This window comes from Echeneis naucrates, chromosome 7, assembly GCF_900963305.1.
Source record: "Echeneis naucrates chromosome 7, fEcheNa1.1, whole genome shotgun sequence".
NCBI lineage: Eukaryota > Metazoa > Chordata > Actinopteri > Carangiformes > Echeneidae > Echeneis > Echeneis naucrates.
The window spans coordinates 19,724,431-19,741,747 of NC_042517.1; the positions used below are offsets into that span (position 1 = coordinate 19,724,431).

General features: G+C 39.3%; 1 protein-coding gene across 6 annotated transcripts in view; it reads left to right on the forward strand.

Moving 5' to 3' along the window:
- The first annotated feature begins 4,183 nt into the window (after positions 1-4,183).
- LOC115045873 (paired box protein Pax-7-like) overlaps positions 4,184-17,317 on the forward strand; it is a 48,140-nt gene continuing 35,006 nt past the window's right edge. For 3 of the 6 annotated variants that reach the window (XR_003840908.1, XR_003840907.1, XM_029505813.1), the window contains exons 1-4: positions 4,184-4,470; positions 5,385-5,641; positions 6,307-6,451; positions 6,729-6,857. Coding sequence is in view for 4 of the 6 variants with exons in the window: in XM_029505813.1 (XP_029361673.1) it covers positions 4,386-4,470; positions 5,385-5,641; positions 6,307-6,451; positions 6,729-6,857 (616 nt within the window). In the remaining 2 variants the exon portion in view is untranslated. The remainder of the gene's footprint in view (positions 4,471-5,384; positions 5,642-6,306; positions 6,452-6,728; positions 6,858-17,317) is intronic. The other 3 variants (XM_029505815.1, XM_029505816.1, XM_029505817.1) reach the window with 3 other exon arrangements.

Sequence of the window (17,317 nt, forward strand, 5' to 3'; positions counted from 1 at the left end):
TTAAACTGTGTTGTTTTTACACTCTAAGGCCAAAATCTTATTTATTTTAAATTGCACTAAATTAAAAGAGCCAAGATTTGTGGTTGTTAAGTTCTTCCTGCTGGACACAATAGGATGAGGACATACTGGCTGCTGGCAGTAACAGACGTGAGTAGAAATTGTACAATTTCAAGGTATTGGTACACGATATGGACAAAAGCCAACTAAATTCAGGTGTTTAATTCAGTTCCATTGCAACAGGTGATATACCATATATCACTTAGTCATGCAGTCTGCCTGTACAAACATTTGCGAAAGAATGGGTCATTTTAAATAGCTCGTGAATTTGAGTGTGGCACTGTGGCAATAATTCAGTTAAAGTTATTTCTCTCCTGGATATTCCCAGTTAAACTGTTAATCACATCACAAAGTGGAAACCACAACACATCAGCCACAAACTGTCAGACTACCTTAAGTTACACAGCTGGTTTGCCCAGTGCTAAGGTGCAAAGTGGTCCAAACCTCCTGTGCCATTAAGTTGGATGGAGTGGAAACTTGGTCTGGGGATTGACAAATCACACTTGTGGCAATGGGTGAGCCACTTACTTTGCTGCATTGTACCAAATAGTATGGTTAAGGAGGGATTATGGAAATTGGTTGTTTTACTGGGCTTGGCCTAGGCCCCTTAGTTCCAGTGAAGGGAAATCTTGATGTTTCAGCTTGCCCAGACATTTTGAACAAAACAACTAGACATATAGATGCGGACTCGAGGTGCACTTACGTCACACACTTCAGAGACTTCAGACTTGACTCGGACTCGTACTGACAAGACTTCAGACTCGACTCGGACAATCATTATGTTTCCTTTTTCTGTCGTATTACCATTAAGGAAACGTTGAAACATTTTTTGTCACGGTAATAACCACATTAGGCATCGGATGCGCGCATCAAGCGCTCACACCTCAGATGACGGTAACTATGGCGACCGGCACACCTGCAGCTTCTTCTGTAACATTATTCTTTTAAATTACGTTTGGTTATAAAACTTTCATAAAAGATGGCTGCAGCTATTGGTGCCATTTTAAGACCACTGGATCAACTACTTCAAATTTTATCAGGCACCTGAAAACTCACCCGGAACGGTAACTTACGTTAAGTCACATTAACGAATATAAACGGTTAACAAACATGTTTAGCTGAGCATCAGTTAAGTATAGATAAAGGAGTGATAATAATACAGTAAATGCTTTGAATTTCTAATGCCCAGATCTGCTTGCCTTACACCCCCACCTCATCAGTTCAACTAGCTTAACCTGATCACCACCAACCTGCCCTACATTTAGCCTCTCGTCCCACTCATTCTCTCCCAGATGTCTTTAGTGTCACAGAAAGCTCCCTTGCATTCAAGTCTGGACTGCTTTCTTGGTTTGAACCTGCCTGTCTCTGACCCGTCTTTCTTGTCTCTGCCCAGATAACCTGATCAGCTGCTTGTCCCTGACTCGTCTGACTACTCACCTCCCTTGTTGTCAGTCGTCTTGCCATATGCTTTGCAATGGTTCAATGGTTTAATTGAACTGTTCTTTTACTGACCTTGGTATGCTGTACTTCAATGAACATGCTGTTCAAACTCACCCCCCCTTACACACACTATTACAAGTAATCCACCTACTACACGTAAACAGTATCAACTGTATCAATTGTTGTTGTATGGTAGGTGGAGTTATAAGGGGAAAAAATAATAAACGCACAGGACAGCTGCAAAAAACATGGTGTCCCACAGGCCGGTAGGAGTCATCATGAAAAAGCAACAAGATCAGATACAATCCAGTACCTCCACAAGGTAAGGCAGGTAATCGGAAACCAGTTGAACAGCAGGAATAATGTCAAAATCATCAATATGGTCACCCTTTCAATCAGCAGACACAGAGAGCACATAGGGCTCATGGGTCTTGTAGAGCCCTACTAACTAGACATTGACTGAGATGCATTTCTTTTTTTATAATAAAATGTATTTTAAATTTGACTTTAGGATGCTCATAATAATAAGGGTATCCCATTCAACATCCACTGATCAAACTAGAAAACAAAATAGAAAACAAACAAAAAACAATAGACATTTTACTATTGTGTCATAGAGCAACCAATATTGAATGTAATTGCCATCTATCATATGTCATGCAACCGCTATTTCTTCAGACCCTCAAACGGGAACTAAGAGAAGAGAGAAACACAATCTGTATGACATCTTGTCTGAATTAGAAAAACTGCATGCTAATGTAAATGTGTTGTTGTGGCAACTTCTGGTGGCAGACTGACGCATATTGTGTTCGGACCTCAGGTGGATTAAATTTACAACTGATTTGCCACCACCTCAAATGATTTGTGGTGGTGGAGATGTGATCTGGAAAAAGGCTAACACAAATATTAGACATAGTAAAAGTCAGATAATTTATTGTTTGGCTAATGTATGTGGATACAAATCACATATGATAGCAAGGTGTAAAATAGCACTAGATGAGGAACCAGATCCAAAGATCTTCAGTGAGCTTTTTACAGGAGACAAATGATTTAGGAATGATCATTAGCTTTTACAGACACATGCAGCTGAATATTATTGGTACAACAGCTAAATTTATTTAACTGTAATTTAACAATTACATTATTGAGACTGGTTTTAATTTGGTCAGGACTATGTGAGGACTGGTCAATATGTTGACACTGTGGTACACTTGCCCACTGTCAGCTGGAGTTGGCTCAGGATAATTGGTAGATAATGCATAGTTGTTTCTAGCAGGGTGCAGCATGGTGGCTAGATAATTCACCTCATTTAGTTTTAAATTATTGGCTTCTGCATAGCCCAGATCATATTTTGAATCAAGAAAAAAAGATGCATTTTAATATATTGTTCAAAGCCAGTGTACAGACTTAAGAATTGGAGTAACACATTTCTATTTTCTGAGTTGTAGCCTGAGCCCAAGCAGCCACAGCTAAATATGCTGTCTGTTGGTGACCAGTGAGGAGATTGTTATAATTGGTTCAGGATTATATTCAGACATGAATACATTTTCAAGTCTTCATAACACACAATGTCTCTAGCTGTGTTTTTCAGATGCCAAAATTGAGATTGGGTTATTATTATAATGCAATTACATCGTTTAATTAGTTTAGGGGTACACAATGGTCAACTTGCTGGGATAGGTGTCCAAGGTGAGTAGGCTGGCAAATAATGTACAAAACTGAAGTTTTGTACATTATTTTATTTTATTGCATTATTTACATGTGCGCGCACATGTAAACACAGAACTTTAAGAAAACACAGGCAAGACTGAAAAATAGCATGTTTGTGTATTTAGTTTGGATTGGGAGTATTTGCAATAAATACAAGCTATTTTCATACAGAGATATATTTAAGGGTGGAGGTATGTCTTATGTCACATATTATTTTTTTCGGTTCTGTTACAAAAATGAATAATATATTTATATATTTTTCATTTTCACACTACTCTGAACAATGTCCATGATAGGCTCCTTGTGGCACCATTAACTATTATTTCTGAATGTACAGTTAGGTTGTATAGTCTAAAAGGCAAAACTTGTAGAAAGGAAAGCTTGTCACAATCAGGTGGAAAATAATAAATTAGAGAAAAGAACTGAGAATCAGTCAACCTCCCCAATGAGGCTGCTTTGGTGTTTTGTATTCTACTGTGTAATAGCCTAATTTAAGAGGCACACACTGTGATGCTCAGAGTATGTGTGAGTCTTTACATTTGACACAATCTGACATTGTCTCCATTGTGTGCATGATGTACTGCTGCAGCAGCTGCTGTATTTCAAGGCCAGTGATGTAGACTTTCGCTGTGAATGTATCGTGTAAGCCTGTCAAGTGGTGTACGGACCGCGTGCGTGTGTGTGTGCGCGCATACATCTTCATCGCTCCGCTCTCCCATTGGCTGCTGGAACTTGTTGAGCTTTTCCCTCTCGAATAAGAGAAGCTTCCAAGAACCTATCGGTGCTCAGCCCCCCCCCCCCCCCCCCCCCCCCCCCACACACACACACACACACACACACACATATATACACACACCCCCGCGGCCCAGAGTTGTGTAGGGGACTGTGAAAATAGTCCAGCCTTCACACCAGTTAAATGAGCTGGTGTCAACAACAGACCAGCTTCATACTGTGAGCACATTATCAGTGCAAGGACTCCTGTCGGCCTGATGCTCCGGGGTCTTTCACACACGTATTAAATCTGTTCTGCTCCGACATTCTGGATGTGTCACATATTTACTACCATCAGCACATTGTGACCAAAACGGCTACACTTGAACTGGACTTCAAAAAACGTAGCACATTTTTTTCTTTTATTTTTGTGCATTTTCTTTTTCTTTCTTTTTTTTAATGGTGCCATGTCGTCTTTGCCAGGAACGGTACCGCGGATGATGCGCCCGGCTCCCGGACAGAACTATCCCCGCAATGGATTCCCTCTGGAAGGTAAGCTTTAAAAGCAACAACCGCTGAGAGACACGAAGGCCTTTACATCTGGAAACAATCTTGAGAGCAAGTTCAAAACTTCAGCGATCAACGTGAAAATAATAATAAAACTATATATATCCAAATACGCACAGCGATCCTGACTATACAGGAGGGTTTAATTAGTTTTTTTTTTTATTGTCGGTAATTAGCTGCAGTATCTAAAGGTGTGAGGTATGGAAGCATTTCATTTATTTACTACTTTAGCAGTAAAGGCAGTTAAAAAAAATGCCTGAATACCGAGGAAAGTCTCAAAAATCTGGAGCCAAAAAGAGATTTCCTCAACAACAACACGGGATAGAGGGTAACATCAATATGAAAAAGTTTGACAGCTCATCCTTGGGTTGGACGGCCCCGAACGAAATATCTCACCTATCACCAAAAAGTAGGCCTAAATGCTGTCGGTTTAATATAGTAACTAGCAGTGTGACATGAATATGCTCAATAATATATGTTAAAGTTACATTTCTATTATTAGCCCTACACTGGCAATCTCTTCAAAATTAAATCGAGTAGGCCTGCATTAATAAAATGTTCACAATTAATACAATCAAACTGAAATCGATCATTTTAATTAAACAATAAATGTAAACTATCTTTATATAAATTATATGTTCAAATTTTATTTGACCGTGTTTAATTTAATATATATTATATTTAAGGAGAAATTCTAAATGTAAATGATCAAACCTTTCTAAATTAATACTGTTAATAATGTTCAACCTACACTAATATCAGACCTTTCGATCCAACCTTCATCACTGTTATCAGATCAATGTTATTATGATGAGTGCGTATAAATATGATCGGATCTGTGTGATCAGACTGGTGTCCTTATAAACCATTTGATGAAATCCTCTCGTCTTGTGAAACAGACTGTGACCTGTCTCCCACAGTGTCCACTCCTCTGGGCCAGGGCCGGGTTAACCAGCTCGGCGGGGTCTTCATTAACGGCCGTCCTCTGCCCAACCACATCCGACACAAGATAGTGGAGATGGCCCACCACGGAATCCGGCCCTGCGTCATCTCCCGGCAGCTGCGGGTCTCCCACGGCTGCGTCTCCAAGATCCTCTGTCGCTACCAGGAGACCGGCTCCATCCGGCCCGGAGCGATCGGAGGCAGCAAGCCCAGAGTGAGAAGACCCGGCAACAGCAAGAACACCTATAAAACATATAAATATACAAAATTAGTAACAACAACAACAACAACAACAACAATAATAATAATAATAATAATAACCACTCACATTCACACTCCTACGGACAATTTTAGAGTCACCAGTTAACCGGAGGAAAACCATGCAAGAACGAGGAGAACATGCAAACTCCACACAGAAAGGCCCCATGCCTTTTTATTGTTATTATTATTATTATTGTCTGTATATGCATTGTTAGCCGTAAACTGATTTTTTAATATAAGTCATTCTGTTTTCTCAGTAAACTACATATTAGAGCTCGTAAAATCATGACATATGAACTGTAGTTTCTTACCCTGCAATTTTTGCACCACATCTTGTAACACATCTTTGAAGAGTGTTATGCATATTTTTGCACAAGAAGTTGATCTGAATATATATATTTCATTAATTCGACCTTTGTTTGAAGCACATTGCCGGTGTATGCTGTTTATACTTCTTTTGTCTGATTATTACAGCTTACCCCAACATATGTTAGAATACAGCTGGCAGTGGGTTAGATTTGGTGAGGTTTGAGTGACGTCCTTCCAGACCTTTGATTCGTTGCTCTCTCTGCGCGGCCCTCCTTTATTTTAATTTGCTTTTTTCTGTCTCACCTGTAGCAGGTAGCCACCCCGGACGTGGAGAAGCGGATAGAGGAGTACAAGCGGGACAACCCCGGCATGTTCAGCTGGGAGATCCGGGACAAGCTGCTGAAGGACGGTGTGTGTGACAGAAGCACAGTTCCTTCAGGTGAGGCCCTCCCTGGTAAGCCGCGTTTCATTCTCCTTTGATTCTCCTGCTGTTTTCCCATTCAGATCAATGAAAATACCATGTTCAAAATTAGGGCCAAGCTTGTGGAGAAAACTAAGACGATTACTGTTGATAATAGTAGTATTTTTAAATTGGCATGTGGTCATTACTCTGTTATTATTAATATATTGTTCATTATTATTATTGTCATGATGGGTTTTCTTAACATGAGCCTGTTATTCTGAATATTATTTCTGACTCCTTGTCGTTGATGCTGCCTGTGTGTCCGCAGTGAGCTCCATCAGCCGGGTACTTCGAGCGCGCTTTGGAAAAAAGGACGACGAAGATGAGTGTGAGAAGAAGGATGAAGACGGGGAGAAAAAAACCAAGCACAGCATCGACGGGATCCTCGGCGACAAAGGTAGGCCCAGAGCCTGCATGGGCCTGCGCGCTCAGCCGCGGCGTTCACTGCCTGCTGTACGCCTTCGGTTGCTGACTAATGTGCGTTAAACGGGCCGTTTTGTCTGCCCGGGGTTTTCCTCCTCTGAGCTCCACTCCCAGCAGACACAGTACACACAGCAGGTCTGCTGGGAGTCCGCTTAATTATTAATGATGAGCAGCAGCGGATTGAAATCTGCTCCCACCGGTGCTGTTAAACGCTCCTTTGAAAGCGATGTTGACACATGACCGACGTGCCAGTCAATATCAATTACAGGCGGCACGGACACGGACTGGGTGGGGGGTGGGGAGGTTACACAGCAGCCTGTAAGGATATGAGGAGCCCAGCGTGTGGGATGGGAGTTTCAGTGCAAGCACCAATACAGCTGAGAAAAATCGACCCGTGAGTCAAAGTCAGATTTTTCATTTCTGCTCACAGCAGCAGGCACCAGCGGCCTTGAATGTCTCATTTGCTCGGGCAGAGCGGCCTGGTGTTCCATTTCAATAGAATAATTGTGTGCACAATGATGAATCGCTAATTTTAAGGTTATATAAGTGTTTAGTGTTTCTCACTGGTTTTGATGGGCACAGCTTGCTGTTAGTGTGCGTTGGTTATTTGGAGCTGTGGTGCTTCCTGACCCTGCTCTCTGTTTTAGACCTGCCCTCATAACACATCAGCATCCCTCCCTCTCTGTCATCCTAGCCTTGCTTTTAATGATTTGAAGATTTAGCCTATTAAAGCTGGTAATGGAAAATGTGTGCATTGAATAGTTGTTTGTGTTGCAGAAGGGTGTAATAGCTCGCAGGCATGGTAAGAAATATATTTATCCCCTATCAGCCCTCACTCTACAGTTCCAGGCACATGCGTCCTGTTGCAGGCTTTAAAGCAGATTAAAGTGAGCCTTTTTATTTCTTTTTCACTTTCATCTTTCAACCGCTGACTTCGTGGTGTGAAGCCCGCGGCGTGAATCCATGAGATTTTGAAGGTTTCCTCTTGTGTTGTTTACATTGTGTTTTTAAATACTCATTTCATTTGTTTTTTATGGGATTGATTTTAGTGACATGATGACAGAGACAGAGAAAGTGAGAAAAAATCAACAACAAAAAAAAAACTGTGAGTGAGCTGAGAGAGAGGGATTAAAAGATAGAAGGTCTGTTTACCAAAGAGCCAACTTTATTTATTTTAGCTGCAAAGAAAAGAAAAAAAAAACACACACAAAAGAAAACAAGAAAAAGACATTTATGATTCCATCTGTAACAATGAGGTAGCAGCATTTTGACAGATTTAATATGAATGCAGTGACTACATTGTGAACATTGATTTATTAGGGCTCCATGTATCAGCTCAACTGCAGGTCACATAACCTGACAGAGGCTAATGCTCTTTTCATCTACACTCTAAGGCAGCAGTTAGTCACTGTGTGATGCTGCTCTCAAAGATACGCAGAACCTATAGTAGAAAAGCCGCAGTGTCAGTTTCAGAGTCCAGAGTAAGCCTGGTTGAGAGAAAAGAGAGTCGACAGCGGAGATGGAGGGAGGACTTCAAACAAATCCAATACAAGTGACAAAAAGGAGCTTTACAGCAAGCGCAGGCTGTGGGAAGTTCGACTGCAGCTATTAATAACACTTTTCCCCGGGCAACCACACTCGCTCCGCTCCATCTGCACTTTCTCCCAGCTATTTTGCCGGGTTGAAATTGAAGGAGACCCAAATGTTAGCTGGAGATAACACAATCATCACAGCCTTGGTCCTTGGCTGTGCATCTGTGTATTAAAGTGGGATTAACCTCCCCTCTCTCCTGTTGCCACCTCACACCAAAATGCACATTTTAAGGGATATATCAAAAAAAAGAGAGAGAGAGAGAGAGAGAGAGAGAGAGAGATGCAGGGGCAACACACAGCACCAGTAATAATGCTACCATCTTCATCATTGTCATGATAATTGTGTTGACATGCATTCATCGGCTCTGACTCTGAGATATTTAACTGTGGAGACCAAACAAATATTCAGAAGAATCATCCAAATTTCTTGCAGTCATGGTTTCAAAAAGGAAGTCGTTCACTGATTAGTGTATAAACAGCCCTCAGGCCCTGAGTCTTTGTGTCACTAATGCAAATACATTCAGTCTTCCATGGCAGCATGAAACACAATCAACACCTGGACTACTCTGTCACATTGTCACACTGTATTCATGTGACAGTTTTAAGATGAACTAAAACCAAATAAATTTGGTTCTGATTATTGAACTACAGCTTTCTCAAAGACTTCACCCTGGTAAAAAAATATAGAAACATGGGATGGGAAATGGACCATCATTCACAAAATAACATCTAACCCTGCCTCTCACATTCATAGTATCAGAATAAAATTGAAGTCATGTGACCTGATGTGGACATCAGCTGGTTTTGGTATTGCAGGTGAAGGATTCACTGTAAAAATATGAGCAGTGTCATGAGATAACAGATGAAATAAAATAAAAAAACAAAACACATACAAACAATTACCATTATGTAGACAAACAAGCTATTTACTTATTTTGTGGGATTTTTTTTAAATGCTATTTATTTATTTTATGTGATCATATGAAAGATATTCAGGTACCTTTTGATTTTGCACAGTTCATCATATAGTTAAATATGTGTTAGGATATTTAATGGGGCTGCTTTCAATATTAAGATTTAAGACTTATTATTATTATCATTTGCTGCAACATCTAATTTATCTGATTTATCAATTATTCACCTTCATCAATCAGGTGAACCACTGATAGCTTAATATAATGAAATAATTATTGCTGTTGTAGTTGTAGTAATTAAAACAGGATGACCGCTGCTTTCCTTGTTTTATTAACATTTCTGTCAAGCTTGACCTACTTGTTGATTTTCCTTTTGCATCTTGTAGCTCTCTGGACTTCTCAGTGACATCGCTGACAAAACAAATATATATAAAGGTTGGCCTGGGTGGGGGCTTTGAATAGGAGAATAGCAGCCCACTTCTTTGCCATGGAGTGTTCAGTAGCCACCGCTTAATCCGCCTTTCATTTTGCCGACAAATGCCAAGAATCTTTTCTGGCAACCCATTGGGAAGCTGATCAGCCAACAAAAGAGGAGTAGCGCACAAAGAACAAACACGCAAAACAGGGTGAGGGCAGTCAGAAGCCTTGGGCAGCCCATTAACAGCCCATTTGCAAAGGATACACACAGTACAATGGTGAATAGAGAAATCACAAATATAGCACAAACAATATGGCAGCAACAAATTAACAGATTGTCAACATTTTGGTTGGTCTTTAATTGAATTGAATCCTCACTGTGTTGTGAGGTGTAGCCAGAGGTGAAGATTCATGTGAATGTGGTTAACCTACACCACATAGATGCGTTTGTGTGTGTATTATGTGTGTATATATATATATATATATATATATATATATATATATATATATATATATATAGAGAGAGAGAGAGAGAGAGTTAATTTAAAATTAGATCCCAAGGCTTCAATCACACCAGATATGCTGAGCTAAGTCTTAGATCATGAATATTTGTTACAGTGTTTCAGTCAGAAAATGTAAATAAAAAACCATAAAATATTACAGAAAGTATTTAAGAGGTTAAATATCTGTCCTGTGTCAGTGTGTCAGGCTTTGAGAGCGAGACGTCTATTTCCAATTCATTTGTCCCTAGAACCCATTCCACACAAACCTCCACTCTCAGCTTCGTGCAAGATCACATACCGCCAGTGTCAAATGTAAAGACTCCTCATTAAATGGCCCTTTAGGTTCCTTCTTTCATGTACAGATGAATTCATTTCCACACCAGATGCTGAAGCATTTGTCACTTTCATGAAATACTAGATTAAAATCCTCTGCATGTTGTCAAAGTTGACAGTAGAATACATGTTGATTTACATGGTCACTATTCAGAAGGCTAGCACAGTGCAGCCTCTGGCTGGACCCTTAATTCAGACTGGATAACATGCTGAGGTCATCACCATCACTGCTTTGAATTATTGGAGTTGTCTCATTCTGAAAGCCAAAATTAAGATTTTGTGTTTATATATATATATATATATATATATATATATATATATATTATTTGTCATCTACTACAGCTTATCTATTTCAGGGTCGTGGGTAGCTGTTAATTTCAGTTTATTATTAGTGGAGTCTAGAGATGATGTAGACAGAAATGAAATATGTTTTATTGATTATTCATATTAGCAGTCCATCCTGGAATTTTGTACCTGGAGATGGCTGAAGTGACTGGATGCAGCTCTGAAATCCTGATTGAAATTTTCGAACAGAGGTCTGTCTGTGAGGATCTGTGAGATCGCTTATTCGTGGTCTTCTCCATCACTCCATGGAGTCACCAAATGCCCCCATCGAGTGTAATGGCTGGAAAATTACCTTGAACGTACAGAAATTAATGGGGTATAAAGGCTCTTTAATTTGGGGGGTTCGTGCTACTGAAAGGTATGAAAGTGGATTAATGGCCATTTTACTGTCACCGCGTTAAAATAATTGGAGCCACAAATTCACAATCTCACATTCTAAGGCCAAAGAGCCAAGAAATATTCAGAGTGTGAAAATGAAGGTAGGAGCACAGTCTGAAGAGTGGATCTTATACAGGGTTTAGGAGCACTTTATCGGACTGTCGGTGACGATGGAGAGAGGAGGATCATGGGGATGAAGGGAGCAGTGATGTACACTGAATTATCTTCAACAGATTCACTGACAGATGTTTCTGCAGATTGACATTATATCGGCCTTTAATACCTTTGGCAGTTGTGCTCTGAGCAGGTGCGTTGGTCCACATTGCATCGGTTGATAAAAGAAATGATTGAGTAAAAAATAAATGTATCTTTGTCAAATGCATAACTTCTTGAAGATTCCCTCTCACAAACTTATGAAGTCAGATCAGATTGGTCAACACTTCTAATATTTAGTAAGGAGGGATGGGGGGGGGGGGGGGGGCAGCACTCTTCCCTGCTCTGTCATGTAAGGAACCCGCACAAAAATGCAGAAATGGTCATTGGCACTAAAATTGCAACTCACAATTGATTATCTCTTTGCATTTCATTCAGGGTGACTGTTAGGATCTAGAAGTGTTACTGTATATATGGACTGTAATTACAAAATGATCCTGATTGTTGTGGCTGTTCAGGCCTTTGCAGTGCTGAAGAGAAAATGAAAAAAAAAGCGGGTCAGAATGGATCAGTTAAAAATAAAAATTAATACAAAAATAAAATAAAAATAATAGAAAAAAATTATAAAAATAAAAATAAAAATAAAAACAGAAATAATGATTGGACATTGTACATGATCAAATATTTTATATATTTTGTATTTTCATATATATATACACTTGAAAATATATATATACATATATATTTTCAAGTGTTCAGCCCTAATCATTATTATAAAACAGGTCATATGAAACTGCAGCTTTGATATGGATTCTGCCCTTTTTTATTTTCAACTTCAAATTATTAAAATTGTATAAATAATTTTATATTTAATCATGGTGAAATGACGCTTTGCTCAAACTGCAATATCATATTTCCAGTGGTTTTGGGCCAAGTGATGCTTTAACATGAAAGAGTGGATCATGATTAGGACCTTTTTAAGTGTGTATTGGTTATATAGATTTACACATTGTTCCTATGTGATGAGGCCCATTTTTTATCCATATCCCCACAACACAGACCAAATGACTAATTAAAGTAATTAGTTGCTAAAGGTGGGTAGTTTTAGTATTATATTGTGTGTAAGAGGGAAAAGAATCCAGGACCAGGACAACAGGGGTGAGAATGAGAGTCTCTCTCTTCTGCTTGTTAATATTTGCAGCCGCAGACATTGAGTGTATTTTAGTCTTCAGATACACAAACATTGACCAAAAAAAACAAAAAAACAAAAAAACAAAACTGAAACCAGGAGGCCCCATCTGTTATATGTGCCTGGATTTACTATTGAAGGAGTTGATGAACTCTTGCAAGTTTATTAAAGAGATGAAAAAAAAGATGAACCAAAGACTTGAAGCGAGCAGGCTGACAGTTTATAAAGTGGCGGCCATTGTGGCCTGGAGGCAGATGCATGAATACCTCTGAATAGACTCTCTCAAAGTGACACGATTGAGCTAGACAACAGCAAAAATGGTGAAAGAAAGCTTCTCCTGTGTGCTGCTGAGCTGAGCTGAACGGTATTTCTAATGCTGCCGTTCTGAAAGGGCCCAGATCTGCAGGGGGAGGGTCTGTTACAGTCCCTCACCACATTTGGGCTGCAGTTAGGGTGGAAGTAAAATCCTTCTTGAATAATGCTAAAATTGTGTCACTGCATTTGATAAAAAGAGAAAGGGAAATGGGATAAAAACTACTATACAGCTGCATGTCCTCTTAGCAGAAAGAGTGAAAAAGATGTCAGGTGTCTGTTTTCTTCAAAATGCTCCGAACAGTTCACTGTGACCCTCTGTGGTGCAGATAGGGATACTTACGACTAAAAGAGGTATTCCTTTGGAGTAACCATAACCAGTCAAACTCTTAAACATATAGTAATGACACTGCAACTACTACATCTAATAATAATAATACATTTTATTTATAGAGTGTTTTAACAACACTCATAGAAATTTTACAAGAGGCGAGTCAATAAAAACAGTAAAATCATACAGAAAAAAAAGAAGAGGAGAATAAAGTAGGTGAAAGAGTAATTGGTGATCAGGTAAATGAGGGAATTTGGAGTCATAGAAGGAGCCAGTGAGACGTGGGATTGTTAGTGGTGTTTTGGTGCTCTCCAATAGAACCACAGAACCTCAGCATCTGATTGTTTTCTACTTCCTCCTGTATCATATAGGCGGAGGTCAGTTATGACTGCTCTCTGGCTGCTGGTTTCTCACATTCTCATCCTGATCTGGACTCTAAGCCTCTTTTGGACACTTAAGTAAGCTTGTGTGTAAGTTCTGTTTTGTTTTCATGAATTAAATAAAAAATAAAACAGATGAATGAAGAAAAATCACTTGTTTGCCTTAAAGATGTTTGGACTTTGGTGAATTATTATTTATTTATTTATTAAGTCTCTGTCTTTAGTTTCAGCACGGACCAAAAGACCAAAAAAAAAAAAACAAAACTAAAAATTCCTCCTTTTTATTTTATGGACCAAACTTGACACACAGTCCAGATAGCCTTTTGCTCTTTTGTGTTTTTGCTGAAGCAGAACTCAGATCTCTTTGGGTTATGCTCTCTTGTTGTGGAATCTCTGTCTTCACACTGGTCTCCAGCAGGTGTATGAAGATCAGTTCAGGATTTTCCACTGCTCATTTTAAGTTTCTTTGACTGTATATTCAGGATCTAAGTAATAAGATGCCTTCCAGAAGGCCTTGATACATTTTTCTGGATCGGAGTCACAGACCCTACTCCTATTGACTTGTTTCATCCAGTCCATCAGTCGCCACTGCTTTATTTTGATGTGTCTGAATCCAAATAGCTTCTGCATCCTGATGATAAGTATTAGGCACAGTACTTTTAACAAGTAATTAGTTATTCTTACTAGTTCCCTCAAAAAGCAGCTGAGCTAGGAATTGATTTCGTCAGCATTATAATAGTCACTAGTTAGCAATTAAGGTAACCATTGTGTTAGATTGTTTTTTAATGTACCGGCATTTTAAAAAATCTATTTGTTTTCTTTTTAATGGAACTTTAAATTACATTTATTCAATTTTATTTTAAATAAAAACAGAATATTATATATTTTTAAAAGAAGGAAATGGAATGCTAACACAATTAATTATGAACAGAAAACGCTTAAATGTGTGCATTTCCAGGTGGTAAACACTATGTTTGATTTGCCTCGACTCGCCATTGATGTATGTGTCCCAGTTGTGTGTGTGTGTGTGTGTGTGTGTGTGTGTGTTCATATGTGCAGGTTTGTGGTACATGTATGAACACCCACCCACCTCTGCCTGTGATTGGCTTACCATAACTTTACTGTCATGATAAGCCAATCAGAGGCACTTTACCTTAACCACTCATCATCACTTATCATGTTTCCCCCCCGCCCCCCAAAAAGTAAAAACTAACTTTGCAGCTCCTCATAGGTTGAGAGCTTTTGATGACAGCTCAATAAACTCAATAAACTCAATTATAGTAATGTGCCCCATGCAACTGTCAGTAACGGTAAGTGTTGTAACCATGTAACCAACACTTATTAGACAGATTACCTGTTACTGAAAAAAGCAATGCTATTTATTTTAACTGCCTTACTTCCATCACTGCTGATGGTGCATTCAACCCTCAGTGAGAGTCACTGGATGTCACAGCAGTTATTTCGGTTACAGTTTCATCTGGCCTGCTTTAAAATGCAGTGACAAATATGTGAAAAGCTTTCGCTGTCCCAGATAAGCCCGGAGTGACATTAGCAGATGAAAACACCTATCCTCCATCTCCTACAAATGCACCAGTGCCTTTCTAAGCTTTTGAACCAAACCAGCCAACAAGCACAAATCACTGCATTTTCTTTACTCTGCTCTGATTGTTAATCTTTCTTCCAAAATAGGATTATTCTATTGCTCTTTAAAACTTCCTGCAATTGCATTCTCTAAGCCTGCAGCTGTCCACTGAGGGCTTTGCTGTGTCAAGTGTATCTTAAGAGGGCCTCTTATTATTATATTAGCTCCCAGCTCTAATCTTTATCACTTTTTATATTGACAGTCCACAATTTTTGTTTATGGCTATTTTTATCTGCTAAATAAAGACACATGTGTGCCAGGGCTTGCGGAGGAAAGAAGATAAAGACTTTGCATTAATAACAGTTTGCTAAGACATAATACCCTGATAAAGCAACATCTTTGTGTGGGCTGGATTGAATTCAGTGCCAGTTTTGTAGTATTTAGTGAGAGTGTGCTTCTCTCCTGTAATGGCTCCTACACCTTCTGTTTGTGGCTGCAGTTATGTGTTTCTTGCAGCAAGACAGCAAAAGTTTGGATTTCAGAGTTCCCACATCTTTTGGAAAATATTTGATCCATTATTATGAAAGTGTCTATGCTGCATACGCTGCAGTCCTTCTGCTTACTGTATACTTTTGGTGCATTAGTTGTAACTAAATACCATTGTGTGGAACTGTGTTGGAACAAAAGCAGGAACAATGCTGAACTGTGAATGGAAGTGTGAGCGGAGGCAGTAGCGGCATGATGCCGCTGGTCTCAGAATCAGCTCAGTTTTGCCCATTTGAGCTTGAATTTGAGGCCTTTGTTGAGAGACCAGCTCCTTGTGCCAACTGGCAGATTTCACTTCACTTTCTTTTGTGCTCTTGGAATGATTTTTAAAACTTTGGCTTTCGTCTCATTAGTTGAATGTTCAGACCCTGAATTCAAGGCTTGTATTGTACAGGCATAAAGATCCACAATTCAAATGAAAATATGCTGTAGCAGCAAAAATAAAATGAACCTGCAACTGATATTATAGTAAGCTGTGTTAAAAATACACATTTAATTGACTAAAAACCACCAGATTTCACCAAGTGCTGTTTAACCACAGGGAACAATCTGTAAAGTCTAAATACACGTATTCACATTTCCAGTGACATGAATCGTTTTTAAAAAACAAGGTGTATTCACAAACATGCATGATTCTGGCCTCATTAATCCAGCCGATTGTGGATAGTTCAAATGCTATAAATAAGGATGAACTAACATCCATCCCTCTTCTTTTTCTCTTCCTCCCCCCGTCTGTTCCTCAGTACCGTTTGACCTCTTTAGTTCTTAAAGTGCTCAGCTGCTCAGCTTCATTGACTCAGGCTGTGAGGGTTTATTGAAGCCATGGTGACTGCAGTTGGGGCTTCTTGTAGTCTTTCATGGTGAGTGACCCCCTGGGATGCTTCCTTTACTGGAGATGAAAGGGCCCAGGAGGCTCCTGGCTCTTTAAGGTGAGCCAACTTTGTCACTGAGGCAGCTGACCAGTCAGACTTGCACAAAGGACCTTAAAACAAGTGCCGAAGAGCCACCTTGACTTCACTGGCTGTGGAGTCTTTCTAATAGTTGATCAGTGCATTTGGACAGTAACTAAAAGTGGATCGCAGCTGTACCTACACCAAAACTAGTGATTTTTTCATATAAATGACATATAAGTTTCATGCAGCCTCCTCAATCTCTGTCCCCATTGTTTGGTAAAGAGTTTTACAGCATAGGGCCTGGATAACATACCTAATTGTCTGTTTGACAACTGACAGTGCTGTAAGGGTCATATTGTGTAGACAAGTGCTAATAATGTACACTGCCTTCCAAATTATTATGCAAGTTGGATTTAAGTGTCATATACATTAAATTTTTTGTTTTGGAAATTAAACTCATGGATGGTAATGTTTCTAAGAGCACTTTGGATCACTGAAATAAATATCAGACACCTGTGATTATTAGTCTGTCAGGTGAGCCCAATTAAAGGAAAACTACTTAAGAA